This window comes from Coenobita brevimanus, chromosome 69, assembly GCF_032717465.1.
Source record: "Coenobita brevimanus isolate Jiangsu-jjx chromosome 69, ASM3271746v2, whole genome shotgun sequence".
In the NCBI taxonomy this organism is placed as follows: Eukaryota; Metazoa; Arthropoda; class Malacostraca; order Decapoda; family Coenobitidae; genus Coenobita; species Coenobita brevimanus.
In genome coordinates this window covers 26,434,415-26,449,571 of record NC_137022.1, presented here as the reverse complement: position 1 = coordinate 26,449,571, position 15,157 = coordinate 26,434,415, and the positions used below count along the sequence as shown (strand labels likewise).

General features: G+C 42.0%; 1 protein-coding gene across 1 annotated transcript in view; it reads right to left on the bottom strand.

The window, feature by feature from the left end:
- LOC145406213 (NACHT domain- and WD repeat-containing protein 1) overlaps positions 1-15,157 on the bottom strand; it is a 66,981-nt gene that overhangs the window by 19,981 nt on the left and 31,843 nt on the right. The window contains exons 3-11 of the mRNA XM_080277419.1: positions 13,496-13,726; positions 13,101-13,268; positions 12,192-12,418; positions 5,591-5,725; positions 5,067-5,237; positions 4,182-4,349; positions 3,237-3,364; positions 2,563-2,691; positions 346-451 (exon numbers count right to left, since the gene is read on the bottom strand). Coding sequence (XP_080133545.1) covers positions 346-451; positions 2,563-2,691; positions 3,237-3,364; positions 4,182-4,349; positions 5,067-5,237; positions 5,591-5,725; positions 12,192-12,418; positions 13,101-13,268; positions 13,496-13,726 — 1,463 coding nt within the window. The remainder of the gene's footprint in view (positions 1-345; positions 452-2,562; positions 2,692-3,236; positions 3,365-4,181; positions 4,350-5,066; positions 5,238-5,590; positions 5,726-12,191; positions 12,419-13,100; positions 13,269-13,495; positions 13,727-15,157) is intronic.

Below are 15,157 nucleotides of genomic sequence, written 5' to 3'. Positions count from 1 at the left end.
AAAGTATTATGAGTCTGTCTTTCATTTCAGCTTTACAGTAGAGTATTTTATGAACTCTTAATATACAGTCATGGTCACAAGTTTTCCAGATGTTACATAAATTCTGCTATGCATTTAAATAATGTCTATCACTTTTCCCCCCTGACTCATCATAGTCATCCATGGACAAAGAAACATACCAAGCCTCTCTCAATTTATGAAGACTGGCTGCCATACAATAGTGAAAGGTAAAAATGGTGGAAATACTATGCAAGCAGCTGTCCCTGACTAAGCCTTGGAGAAGACAATACAGTACTTAATTAAGATGACATTCACAGCTTGACACAAAACTATATAAAGCAGTACCTTAGCAGCCTCAGCCCTGTGCTCACCAAAGAGAGCACAACATTGTTCAGCAATGGACCGCAGTACTTGCTCTGTAGTGGATGAGCCTGGAGTCAAGCCTACAAACCTGAGGAGAAAAAATATTTGTATGACTTCCTCACCAGTTTCATGACAGACTTTCTTCTGTTGAATAAAGGCTAACCTGCTGATCTTCAAAATCCAGCAACTGCCAACACCCGAGATGCTAGCTGCTCACTGGCAAAACTTATATGGAATACAGTTTTGTCCCTGACTCCTGTTTCTATATGTCACCTTCCTACAACTGTCCCAATATCTTAACCAGAACTTTATACACCCAGAAGAGTATTCATTATAGGTCACCATGTACAATCATTATTTCAATGAATGCTTTATGTATATATATATATATATATATATATATATATATATATATATATATATATATATATATATATAAAAAGGCACCTGCAATTTCTATCGGCAACATATTCAATTATGGTAATTTACATATCATCATCATCATCATCATCATCCAGACCTCTCTTCCTACCTAAAGATGGTGTGAGGTAATGATGCCAAAATATTAAAGTCACCTAAAACACAGAATTTAATGGCAATAGTCAGTCTCTTCAATCCCTTCAAGGTGTAAGGGACTAAGACTAGGCTCATGTACTGTACTCCATAATATTTAAGGGTAGAGAAGCACCCAATGCAACTGAAAATATTACATGAGTGACAACCTGCAGCCTTCTCCAGATTATTGATATAAACTATTGCATATGTCCAGCAATTTTTACATAGCCTTGTCAAGTTTTCAATAACATAATGACATTCATTCATCCATTCATCATGTAATCCAGTGCTGCCCCATGAGGAGTGTAGCAGCCTGGGGCTAGGCAAGTTGGTCCTGACTTTTAAGACGATAGTGACTTGCCTCACTCATCCCTGAGCGGCATTACGTGAGCAATAAACACCAACCACCCCTTGGATGTGAACCTGCACTGACTCAATCCAACTGGAGCGCCTTAACTGCCCACTGAACCACCAGGTGCCATAATTTAGTTATAAGGTTACCACCCAGCAGAGTAACTGGTTTCCTGGTGTACAGGAAGCCATTTGGCTTGTCATTCAGTGTAGACTCACCTGTAGACAGAAGGAAGAGGAAAGAATGAAGGAAAGAAAGACAAGAGGAGGGATGGAAAGAGGGAAGGAAGAAAGGATAAAGCAGGCACCCAAGAGCAGCACTACATCAAGTGAGTGGATGGTGAATGCCCCCACCAACTACTAACACTACACATAATGACTAATGCACTAAACTGGTTTCCTACACTGACATATACAACATAATTTCCAGGAAGCTAGGACTCACAAGTGGTGTGGAATGCATATGTAATGGTTTGAATCGATGTGGGAAAAATGAACACTAAAATCCTTAAACCATTCAAGGAGTCACATTCCTGCCTCATAACTTGGGCATATTAAATTTTATGCAACTTTTCAATTTGGTTTTAAGTTGTAGGAATGGCCCAGTTCCATCATGTGAAAGCAAACTGACCATAATATGGACAATCTCATAAGTGGGTAGATGTGTAGCTCACTACCCTAGCCACTCTGGTAATAGTTCTCTTATTTTTCCTTTTCTTTTTCCAGATCTCCCTCTCTGATTTGCCCACCTGACCTATGAACAGCAGTTGTTGCTGTTACTGAGTAACCCCCATCTGTCTGGCCAAGCAAACCCATCAACCCCAGGCAAGCAACTACCCTTGTGCAGTGAACTGATGCTCCCCAGCGGCAGACAGCACCTCACCACAGTGAAGCAAGGGGAAGGGTGTGGAAGTCTGGTTCCTGGACGGACACTGCCTAAGTGTCTCTCCACCCAAGTAGGCTCCACATCACCCCATTAATTGGTTATATGGTTACAGTACCACCCAGTACTGTAAATGGTTTCCTAGGCTAAAGGAAACCATTACTCTACTCCTGTCACTCAGTGTAGTGAACTGAAGTGCAAAAGAATAATAGTGACAGGAAGGATGGGACAAAATAGGAAGAAAGTAGGGGGGGGGGGAAAGGTGCAATAAAGGTGATGGAAGAAGTACACAGCACTACACAGGTAAAGTGGATAATGGAGGCATGATAAAAATGATAACAACGATAATACGACAAACAACAACAATGATAAGAACCCAAACAAATAACAAACGCTTTACTGTAACCCACCTGACGACAAGAGGGACATCCACCAGCCACTCACAGCAGCGTTCCATGGCTTTAGCGATGAGCGATGACTTACCGCAGCCCACCTCACCATGCATTATTAGTGGCACACATGAGTCGTTGTTCAGGTACCTGCACAGATAACCGAGATGCATGTCACTGGAATATCTATCACAACCCCATTCACAACTCCCCTATCTATTGTTTTATAACAAGCTGCCTTAATCTTGGAAGGGGTGGCCACAAACAAAGTGACTCAAGGTCATCCTGTCCTCTGCCATCAGGCTGTCCTCCTTCCAACTCACACCATCCTCATTCATATATCCTGTACCCTTGCACCCCATCTTCCAAGTCATTCTTAGTCTCCCCTTCCTCCTTCAATTCATAATTATGTCTTTTTCAGGGGTAGTTAACCCTCCTTCACTCCATAATCAAGTCTTTTACATGGGTGGTTAATGCTCCTTCACTTCATAATTATGTCTTTTTCATAAGTAATTAATATATCTATCATCACCCATCATTCCTCTTGCCCTGAGGATGTTCTTTCTTTCTTTACAGTTTTGCCATTTCCTGATAACATTACTCAACTTAAAAGAGGGCATTTGCCTAGTTCTTACTGATTTTATTCATTTCAGAAGAGTACCTTCTTACTATCTTCACACTGCAGCTCCACTCACCTCCTAATCTTGGTAAGAAGCTCTTGTCGGCCCTGGAAGTTCTTGTACCTAAACTGACACATGAGGGACTGCTGCATCAACTCATGGAACAGCCGCTTCTCAATTCCTAGGTACGTCTTCAGCTCTTCCTGTAGGGTAACCAAAAAGATACTGAAAAAAAAAAATAGTGTCAGGCAATCCCAAAGTAGAAGTTCAAAGTAAAGCCTCTGCATCCAATACACTTACGGGTAGATGACCAACGTATTTTCCCTAATGGTACTCTATGGCTTGAAAACCTCTGTTCATTACATTTGATCTAACACGGGGCTAGGCCATAATTCCACATGGGATTTTCTAACCAACAGACCACCACAATTTCATTCATTCATTGTTGTCTACTGTTATATACCCCTGTCTGCTTAATGACAAGGGTATTCATATGAACAGGTGTACCGTGATTAAAGGTACAAAAATACTTACACTAAAAAAAAGTATATATTTGACTGGTGGAATGAAAAAGTTTTCATACAAAGTAAATTTATATGACAACAGCTTATACTGGGATGCTGGGCTTTGGCAGAGGAATTGGCTATTACACTTATGAACTGTGCACAACTCAAGGAAGAAAGCAGGGAAATAAAAGTGTAGCTAATCTTAGTAACCTCTCATCCCACCTTTGTATTCTTAAAGTTTTTTACATTCCCTACAGAAAAAATGATAACAGCCAGTCATGCACTGTCCCTTACAACTATGAGATCCCATCCAAACCAAATGCTTTCTGGCATTCTGAATCACTGCAACCCACAGAAGTTCTCATCTGCATCCACCAGCATCTAGTGGGACCACTTGTATGGGTTACAAAGATGCAAAACTTCTGCCTGCACCAGCAAGCATTTGGTGTGGACATAGCCTGTGTTACTATACTCATTTTACTCCTTCAGTCAATTTCACTTCTCCACCTCCTACCTTAGTTTCATCTTCCTCAATAATGCCATCAATGATGGAGATAAGAAGTGGTGAGATCTGAGCACAAAGGTCCTCCACAAACTGGGCGTGTTCTGGCACCTCTGGGTTCATTCCAGAGTTGTGCCATTTTACACGGAACTTCAGCATTCGGATTTCATCAAGTCGCTCCTGGAAATGAAGTCATAATTACTATTCTGTACTCTATCCACCTTACCTTGGCCTAAAATTGCCGTACCTCTACCTTGAACACTGAGCTGTAACTAGAGATTAACACTTGAATATGGTGCTAGGAACAAAATTTTACGAAAAGGAGGCAGAGCTGTAGTACTATCTTGTTCTGTCACTGAACTACAGGAAAGAAGCTGCAAAAATATGAAAATTGTTGCCACGATTAGGTGGATGAACTATAATTGGTATACTGTATTGTGCTTGTATTTCCTTCAGTTTTCAGTCCCAAACTGTTGATGGTAGGTATATTGTGCTTGTCTTTCCTTCTGTCTTCAGCCCAAAACTGCAGATTGGTATGAATCACTGTAAGAACACTCTCAAACCCCTCAATACAAGAGGTCTCTTTTATGCCGAATAAATTCATCTGGTGCTGCCAGACTCTACACACAATCTTCAACTATTCTCAGCACATCACATTCTTTTCCCTCTCAATTGAGACAAACAGCTTTCAGCTACCCTCATTTGGTGGCACAGCTGAGTCTTCACAAATAGGAGAGCCAGAATAGATCCAAGGCCTACTCTGGGGGGCCCACTGCTACACAGAGTGCAATCATTAAATAATCCAATAGTCAGATGGAGGGGGCCAGCAGCATTCAACTACTCTTATTCCATCATTCTCTCTTCCTTTCAACTAAACACACATCCTTCAGATCTCACCTTCAATTCACTCTGCAGGATGTCGAGTCTTTTCTTACTTTCTGGCTCCACTGCCACATAGACTTTGCCCTGTGCAGGAATGTTGTGTGATGGGAAGTGAGTGAATTTGCGGCAGATCCAGAGGCAGTGTTTGGCACTTTCTTGGTTCATAAATACACTTTGCTTGATCTCCTGTGGGAAGAGAGAATGATACAAATATGGAGACATCATGACACCAGAAGCTACAAATATTGTTACAATCAAAAGTTTGCCAACTCTTCCCTTCCGGCTGTCATAATGGAAACTGTTACATGAAACATTTTTATATAATAAAAATATGAAGCACCCACAAAAAAATATGAGATAGAGAGGATACTTTCTGGGAGAGAGAGAGAGAGAGAGAGAGAGAAAAAAAAAGAAATGGACACATCACTGGAAGGGAATCATTATGATCTTTTGCTCGAAATGGTACATTAATAACTGATAGATATTAAGCATAGAACATTACAGACAATCCTCAGTAAACCCTTTTGAAATAATCCCACCTGTTCCATGACAGTTGAGAGGTACTTCTCCTTCTGTTCCTGGTTAAACACCATCCTCATCAGCGTCATCATTTTCTTAACTTCGTTGCTCCAGTCCTGCACCGCTTCCTGATGGAGGCTGGCACTGTTGCTATCCTGTACAAAAATCATACTTATATTCCCCTGTACATGACATACTAATTAAGTCTAAAAATGTCTTCAACTACAGGTTGCTCTCATTAATGTCTTAAATGTATGCTGGCAAAATGCTTGTTTCAATTACGCAGCTTAAAGCAAGACATGCTATCCTGTACAAAAATCATACTTATATTCCCCTGTACATGACATACTAATTAAGTCTAAAAATGTCTTCAACTACAGGTTGCTCTCATTAATGTCTTAAATGTATGCTGGCAAAATGCTTGTTTCAATTACGCAGCTTAAAGCAAGACATGCCTTTGGTTCATAACTAAGAGATTGAAAGCACAAAAAGAAGTACAGTAAATAAATAAAGTAACAAATAAAAACTTCTGGCACAAAAACAATTTTCTAATGAGTCACGATCAGCTTGAGAGAAAATCTGTCTATCTATCTATTTCCAGACGCCTTAATCCCTCATGGGGTGGCCACAAACAAATCGCCTCCACGTTGCCCTGTCCCCTGCCATTTCACTGCCCTGCTCCCAACTTACACCCCCCTCTCTCATAAACCTCTCCACTCCATCCCTCCATCTCATCCTTGGCCCCCCCCTCCCTCTCCCCCTCCCCCTCTCCACCTCACTCACATACTCTCTCCTCATCAGTTTCTCACCCTCCATCCTCTCCACATGGCCAAACTACCTCAGTGTGTTCCTCCTAACACTTCCTATCACATCTACATCCACACCACAATGCTCCTTTATATCCTCATTTGTCAGCCTGTCTCTCCATGTGACTCCACAGACTCCTCTTAAATAACTCATTTCCACTGCTCTCACTCTTGACTTGTGTCCTTCCAACAACGTCCAAGCTTCACTTCCATACAATTTACCATTTTTATCTTTCACTCCCCTACTAACTTCACTACCACCCTGTCTTACTCTCTTCACCTCTTTCCAGAACAGTTTCTTACAGTCCCTTCACTCTACACTCAAATTCCTTCTGAATTCTTCATCCACTCTCTTCTTACTCTCTCTTACTAATCTTTTCACCTCTCTCTTCCTCTCTACATATAACTCTCTCTTCCGCCTCCCAACTTCTTCCATGCCCCTATTTCTCATCCATTTATTGTATGCTTTCTTCTTTTGTGCCACAGCCTGTCTCACTTCTTCATTCCACCATGCTGTTCCTTGCACCCCCTTCCGTCTTCTCTTCACCCCACACACCACATCACATGCTGCACATATTTCTTCTGTGAATATCTTACGCAAACCTTCCACGTCCCCCATCTGCTCCAATTCATATTTACCTAATCGTTCCTCCACTTCTCTCTTATATTCTGCATTTTTCTCGTCCTCTTGTAACCTTTCTACTCTCCTTGCAACTACTCCTTCCTCCCGTCCTTCCCTTCTTCTATTTCTTCATCTTACTTGGATCTTGATTCTGGCCACCACCAAGTAGTGGTCAGAAAGTCCACTCCCCCAACCTCTATAAGTTCTTGCATCCAGTACACATCTTCGCCTCCTTTCATCCACACACACATAATCAATCACTGCCTTCCTTTCATTCAGTTCACCACCCACCCTTCTCATCACTTGCCATGTATACCTGTGGATCATTCTGTGCCTGAATAGGGTATTGGCTATCACCAACCCCTTCCCGGCACAAATGTCCACTAATGCACTGCCATTCTCATCTATCTCTGCAGGCACACCCCACTCACCAACTATTCCATCTACCTTCACATTCCCTACTTTACCTTTCACATCACCAATCAAAAACACTCTCTCATTCCCTCCAAACTTTTCCATGCACACATCCACATTCGTCCAGAACTCTCCTCTCACTCTGCTTGCATGATCTTGCATTGGCGCATACATGCACGTGACGCACACAATCGCCCATATTTGTATTCCAACTTTCAATCTTACCCACACAGTCTTTGACCCAAGTGATCCATACTCTCTTATGTTCTTCTACCATCTTTTACTCACAACTATACATACTCCTTCTTTTGCCCTCTCATTCTCACCTACTCCTGCACATATACCCCATCCATACTCCCATTCTCTCACACTCTCTCCTCCCCATTTAGTTTCAGTTACTCCACATACATCCACTTTCGCACCCTCAAGCACCTGGAAAATCTCTCACCTCATCATTCACACCCCTTACATTCCATGTTGTGATCCGTACCATGTCCTATGTCCAGTTCATGGTCGTCATCTTTTGGTCAGTCCTTGTCCGAGGCTTCTTGTTCGTCTTTCTAGTTAGCTGTTTTCCGGGGAAGGGCACTAACCCTCTGCCAACCCTTTTAGTCGCCTCATACGACAAGCAGGGATACTGGGGGAGTATTCTTGAAAACCCCCCTACCCCCAGGGGGTTCGAGACAAAAACAGGTACTAATTAATTGGTAACTTAATCAGTGGCGTTGCGTGGGGGGGGGGGGCACAGGGGCGGTTGTCCCGGGCGCAAAATTCTTAGGGGTGCAAAATTTCATATATGTATCTCTCTCTCTCTACACACACACACACATACACACACACACACATACATATATATATATATATATATATATATATATATATATATATATAATAAAGTAATGATCATCATCATCATCATCATCCGGACCTCCTTTCCCACCCTAGGGCAGGGTGAGGAGTAGCAATGTCCAGACAGCCCAAATTTGCCCAATCCAATGGGCCACGCTTCCATTCACTCATCATTCAAGCCCCGGGATTCCTGGCTCTATTGGATATGCCAAAAACATTCAACACGTTCTGTAGCTTCACATAAACGTATCCAACAGAGTCAAAGTAGTGATAATCAATAAATAATAGTGCCCCCCCCCCCATACAGAAAACCTCCCAATGTTCGAACATTCTACAGCTTTTCAACATGACGGGGCGAATAAACGTTGCCACGTAACATTTACATTATTTTTCTCGCTCATTACAGCCATACTGTCCTCGTGTAATCCTTATCGGTGAATTACATAATGCCTATTAATAGCGTGATTTCCCGTTTGAAGATACCGGTACTGAAATGTTCCATAACTTGCATAAAAAATCATAATTTCACCGAGTCGCAAGGGCGCCTGGAGAGCCTCGCTCCTCCTCCCCTGCCCGCCTCGTCTCCGTGATGTGTGACTCTGACATGTTGCGTAATTTTAAAGTCCACTTCACGCCTAAAGTATAATGCATATGTGTATAGAAGATTTTCTACTCAGAGTGACATATTCTTTCACCTCTACAAATATTTGCAGAAACTAGTGTTACAAATTGTATTTATGAAACATGCTGTGGCCTCCATTATTTGTCCATGTGACGACAATCCGATCGCTAAATTATTCCATTTATCTATCTATCTATAGCCCGATGTCCCAATCCCGCAAAGGGTGGCCGCAGACAAAATGCCTCCAAGTCGCTCTGTCACCCACTATGTGACTGCCCTCGCCCCAGCTCACTCTCCCCTCCCTCATATGCCTCTCAACTCCATCCCTCCACCTCATCCTCGGTCTTCCCCTCCCTCTCCCTCCCTCCACTTCACCTACATACACCCTCTAAGTCAGTCTTTCATTCTCCATTCTCTCTACATGTCCAAACCACCTCAGTGTATTTCTTCTAATTTTCTCAGTCACATCCACATCCACCCCACAACGTTCCTTCACTTCTTCATTCATCAACCTGTCCCTCCATGTCACTCCACATGCTCCTCTCAAGTAGCTCATTTCCACTGCTCTCACTCTTGACTTGTTCCCCTCTAGCAAGGTCATCGCCTCGCTTCCATACGTCAGGGTAGGGATCACAATACCATCATGCAGTGACTTCTTAACGTCCATACTCACCTCCTTATTTCTCATCAATGCTTTCAGTGAAGCAACAACCTTCCTTCCCTGCTGTACCTTTTCACGCACTTCATCCCCCAAACTTCCATCCTTACTCATCACACTACCCAAGTATTTGAATGCACTCACATTCTCCATACCCTCACCATATCCTACCTCACTGTGCATTCTGTGACTTCATTCCTCTCAAACACCATAACTTTACTCTTGTTTACATTAACTTTCAGATTCCTCTTCCTATACACTGTCCCAAATTCATTCACCAAACCTTGCAACTCCCATTCATCTTCACTCAACAATACAGTATCATCAGCAAACAGTAACACCGGAATCTTCCAAATCTCATCCTCATTCATTAGAGCCACCCCTATATCCACTGCCCTACCTTGCACCTCCTTTACAATCCCATCCATGAATATATTAAACAGCCATGGAGACATCACATATCCCTGTTTTAGTCTCACATTTAGATAAAAGAACTCAGCTCACCATCCACTCGCACCGTCACCCTAGCTTCTTCGTACATACTCTTCACAGCCCTCAACAATTTCCGCTCCACTCCACATGTTCTTAATTCCATCTACATACCTTGCCTATCTATTCTGCCATATGCCTTCCCCAAGTCCATGAAGGCAGCATACACTTTCTTTCCCTTCTCTAGATACTTCTCCACTAAACATCTTAGAACAAATATCTGATCTACACACCCTTTTCCCTTCTTAAATCCCCCTTGTTCTTCTCCAACTACCTCCTCTGTAATATGCCTAACCCTATCAGTGAGCATTCTACCATACATTTTTCCAGTCACACTAAGAAGGCAAATACTCGTATGGTTACAGCATACTTCTCTCTCCCCTTTTCCTTTGTACGGTATAACTGAACAATTATACCTGATTTCCAGTCCTCTGGAACCCTTCCCTCTTCCCAAGCCAATCTACACAACTTCCATATCCACTCCCCAGCAATCTCACCCCCATACTTCAGCATTTCACCACACACTCCATCAATTCCTGGGGCCCTTCCCATCGTGATCTTCTTCACTGCTTCTACTACTTCCGCCCTACTGATCTCTTCCTCCCTCCTCTCATCTCTTCTTCTCGCAGCCATTCTACAACCACTTATACTCGCACTGCTCTCACTCTCTACATTCAACAAATCCTCAAAGTGCTCCTTCCATCTCCTTAATTTCTCTCTCTTCTCCACAAATAATCTATTATTCCCATCTTTCACTCCCCTACTATTTCCCCTTTCACACTGTCTTACTTTCTTTACCTCCTTCCAAAACAATTTCTTACTCTCCCTCCGCTTTACACTCAGATTCCTCCCAAACTCTTCATCCACTTTCTTCTTACTCTCCTTCACCAATCTCTTCACCTTCCTTCTCCTGGTCACATATACATCTCTCTTCTCTCTTTCATCTTCTCCCCTACCTCTACTCACTAGCAATTCACTATAAGCCTTCTTCTTTTGTTCCACAGCTCATTTCACCTCATCATTCCAACATGTTGTCCCTTGCACACCCCTGCATCTCCTCCTCACTCCACAAACCACCTCACACGCTGCGCCTATATCTTCCGTGAATATCTTACATACATCTTCCATCCCTTCCATCTGCTCTAACTCATACCTTCCCAGTCTTTCTTCCACTATGCTCATACACTCTGGCTCTGCCATTTTCTCACTATCTTGCAACTTCACTCTTCTCACAGGAGCTGTTTCCTCCTGTCTTCTCTTTCGTCTCTTCACCCATTTTCTTTGCAGCCTTACCTTGGCCATCACTATACTCAGTTTTTTTTTTATCGAGGCGAAGATTCACTTGACAGGTTGGTGATTATTGGCTGAATGCAACATTGCTTCATAATCTAGCATTATTAACTGACAATAAATATCTGAGGGGGAAATTTAGGTTAGTAAATATTTTTTGGACATGCTGCATTCAGCCAGTCATCAACCTGTCAAGTGCATCTTCGCCTCAATAAAAAAAAAATTAGGGTATAAGCGATGGTCTGAGATTCCATTCCCCCACCCTCTCAACACTTGCATCCAACACTTGTCTTCTCATTTGCTCGTCCACACACATATAAAATTAAGATCCGTCAAAATCTTGAAATATCGTCGCCTCCCACCAATTTAGTGTTGCAACGCCAGCACAGAGTAAAACATGATACTGTAGCCAGTGCGTGCGTGTGCCGAAAAGAGTTCGATCGTTAGGTGAATTTTGTTGTTCTGGCGTGTCGACAGGTTAGTTATTTTTTTTTCTGTGTTAATTGTTTTGCTGACGCGGTAGTCATTTCTTATTCGTTCTTTTGTTTCAACTATGCAATTATATATGAATATATATATATATATACTGTATATATATATATATTCGATTTTATAATGGTTTAAACATTTACGAAAGTGAAGAAATGGTTATAAAATTAAGTATTTTCTTAAAATACATGTGCTAGGGGGTTAAGGAGTTCAATAGTGGACTAGTGGAAGGGACTCAGGGAGTGCTAACAGTCCACAGGTTAGGGGGTGCAATACTTTCCTTGCCCTGGGCACTGGCAACCCACGCTACGCCACTGAACTTAACACTGAAGCAACTGTAGTTCAACAATACCTTCACAGTACAGCCTTAAGTTACATGTACCTTAATATTGGGTATATAACTGTTAATAGGCTGAAGTTTGTAGCAAGGAGGCTGAGCATTCTCATCCCAATGGTACCACTTCCAGAATAGTTCCCGATCTGTGTCCAGCTCCATGGCAGAGATGGCCTGGTCAAAGTCAGGCCCCTCTATTACCCGTGGCAGGAGTGCATTGCCAAAGGTCTCATTGAGGAACACCACTGTCACTATGTGCGAGTCACGAGCCTGTGCTGTAAGAGGTAATCCTTGTTAGAGTCTACTTTTTAGATGTTCTATTTTCTTTGCTGCACAGTTATGTCTATGCCACAACATAAAGCTGTGGCACAAAGAAAACTACAGAAAGTCATTATTATCATAAGACTTCATTATAGTCTGGCTTTAAAAAAATCATTTGGATACTTAGTCTACAATGAATTACAGAAACCTTGCCTATGGAAGTTCCATTAATACCTATAAATGCTATTTCCCAGCTTCACTCATATTACAGTATCAGATGAACAGAAAAAGTGGGGATACTGTGGAGCTCATTCTCTGGCTTACAAAGACAACTTCCTGTTAGTCAGGAGCAATTACTTGAATTAAGGTGATGCAGATGGAAGTTACTAAGGTAATTTAACAGAAGAGTTGAGCCAGATGTGAAAGTAGGAAAAAAAGAACAGGAGGTAAGGAGGCATAAAAAAAGGGGAGAATAAAGAGGAGACAAGGAAGTACAGTACTCAAAGCTATGCAGGGTGACAAGTAAAAGATCATGACAAAACCATATAAGGTTGAGGCCTCGTTGGGAAGAAAGAGTAATTTAAAATAAACAGTGCAGTACAGCTCCTGAAAACTCTCAGTCTGCATCTACATATAAGGTAATCTCACTCACATTAAATAGGATAAAAGTCATAAGAGAAAACAAAACAAACTCACTGGTGAGCTGGCCTAGACAAAGCTCCTTGAATGAGTGGTCGTTCAAATGCTCATCAGGAATGCCCCAGTGCAGGTCGATGATGTTAAGCTCGTATCCCTTCTCCATGCAGTACAGCCGCAATTTGGGGTACACGTACTCCATCAGGGCAGACCGCTCCATGATTGTGTCTGATCCCAAAAAAATACACACAGTAAACCCTTCCTTTAATGGACCTGTTTACACAGAACTTTGGATATAATGAACCTTCTGACCCTACTGGACAACTTTTGTTATAAACCAAACCAAGGTTCAGTAAACGGAGTGCATCCAAACATTGTTACTTATCATCCCGCTTGCACCAAATTTACATCTAATCACACTTATCACGTTGGCAGTACAATTAATCAACTGTTACCTTTGAGATCAGCACAGGTGTAAATACAAATTTTCCTTGGCTTGAGAATCGGCTTGACAAAGACAACATTGCCCATGACCAGGTTGCGTATGACGTCAGAGAGCTTATTGAGGTCAGGGAGGTGGCCCAACTGAGGGAGAGCACCCCGAGCCTTACGAGGTGACCCCTCCTTTGTCTCACCCCCACCAACACCACCACCACCACCAGCAGTTGTCTCCATCTGGGCCACACCTGGAGAGAGGCACATGGGATATTGGCAATGTCAAGAGTATGATAAAGAACCATCTACAACATGATACCTGGTCATGTATGGTGGCAAGTACAAATCATTCACTCATTATACATACAGTACTTACTTTGTTGTTCCATGGTTCTTCCTTCATGGGAATCTTAAAGCTTACATGGAAACTAACCATGACTCAGGAGCACTCAAACATCTCTCATGGATTTTGTTGTAGATACATATCCAATAAGTGAACTTTGGGCACTGGATTAAAATGTGTTCTGTCAAGTTTTGTGTTGTCTGTCATTCTATATATATATTACCCCTCATGGCTGCAGGCAATCTGATGTTTGACCGCTAATGGTGACCAGTACACACAAGAGTTAAGTGTTGTACTGTTGGTCAACTTTTTCTCAACAAGAGGTCAGAAATAAGTGCTACCATTTGTATTATGATTTGCTTTATAAACATCTCTAACTTTGAAAATTAACACGCAGTTACCTATATCTCTATATCTACTATCTATCTATATATCTAAGTAAAATGAGTCCTAGGAGTTACAATCTATTATGTGACATACTGTATATATAGCTCTCAATGATATGCCTTCTTACTTCTATTAATTTCATTACTGGATATTTCAGCAGACACTCCTGATACGACAAAGGAACACTGAAAACTCAAACAGATCCTGCAAACAAGATAATCTATCTATCTATCTATATACCTAGGCTGCTTCCCCCAAGGAAAGGGAGGTAGCCGAGACAGGACGACTCACTCTCCATTTACTCATCCATTCAAACACATTTATTCGCATCTTAGCCCCAAAGGGGAGAACGGACAGATCCTCACTGCATCACAACGCACAAGGGTCAACTGCGCAATGCAATCAGTGACATCCACAGCAGGGCCCGACAGCAGAACTGGTTTACCCCTGCCACATCATAACAGACCCATCCCCTTACCCGCACCTGACCTGACTAGCTGATCAGACCAACAGCGGGAGAATATCCCCTCAGGGCTGCGTCATCACTTATTCATTCACAATTTCTCTCCATTTATTTCTGTCACGCACAGCCACTCTTCCTTGCTCAACAGACATCCCTCTCGCATCCAGCGCTCTCTTCACACTGTCCATCCATCCTATTCGTGGTCTTCCTCTCAGTCTTACAAGATAATGCACCTTTAAAACAAAGTATTTCTATCAAATATTGAATATGAATTAGGCAGCAATCTCATGGTCCTTTAATCTCACCTTTCTGGGAATGTCATATATTCTTGCAACCTCTAGACATTTTTATTCATATTTTTATTCATTTTTTTTTTTTTTTTAACTGGAGGACTTAGAAACAGACTAACTTTCCAGTACGAGGGATCTGTTCCATGTTGAATAAAATGGTATGGAGTTACCAATAATAAGCTAAAATAAGATGTCATTG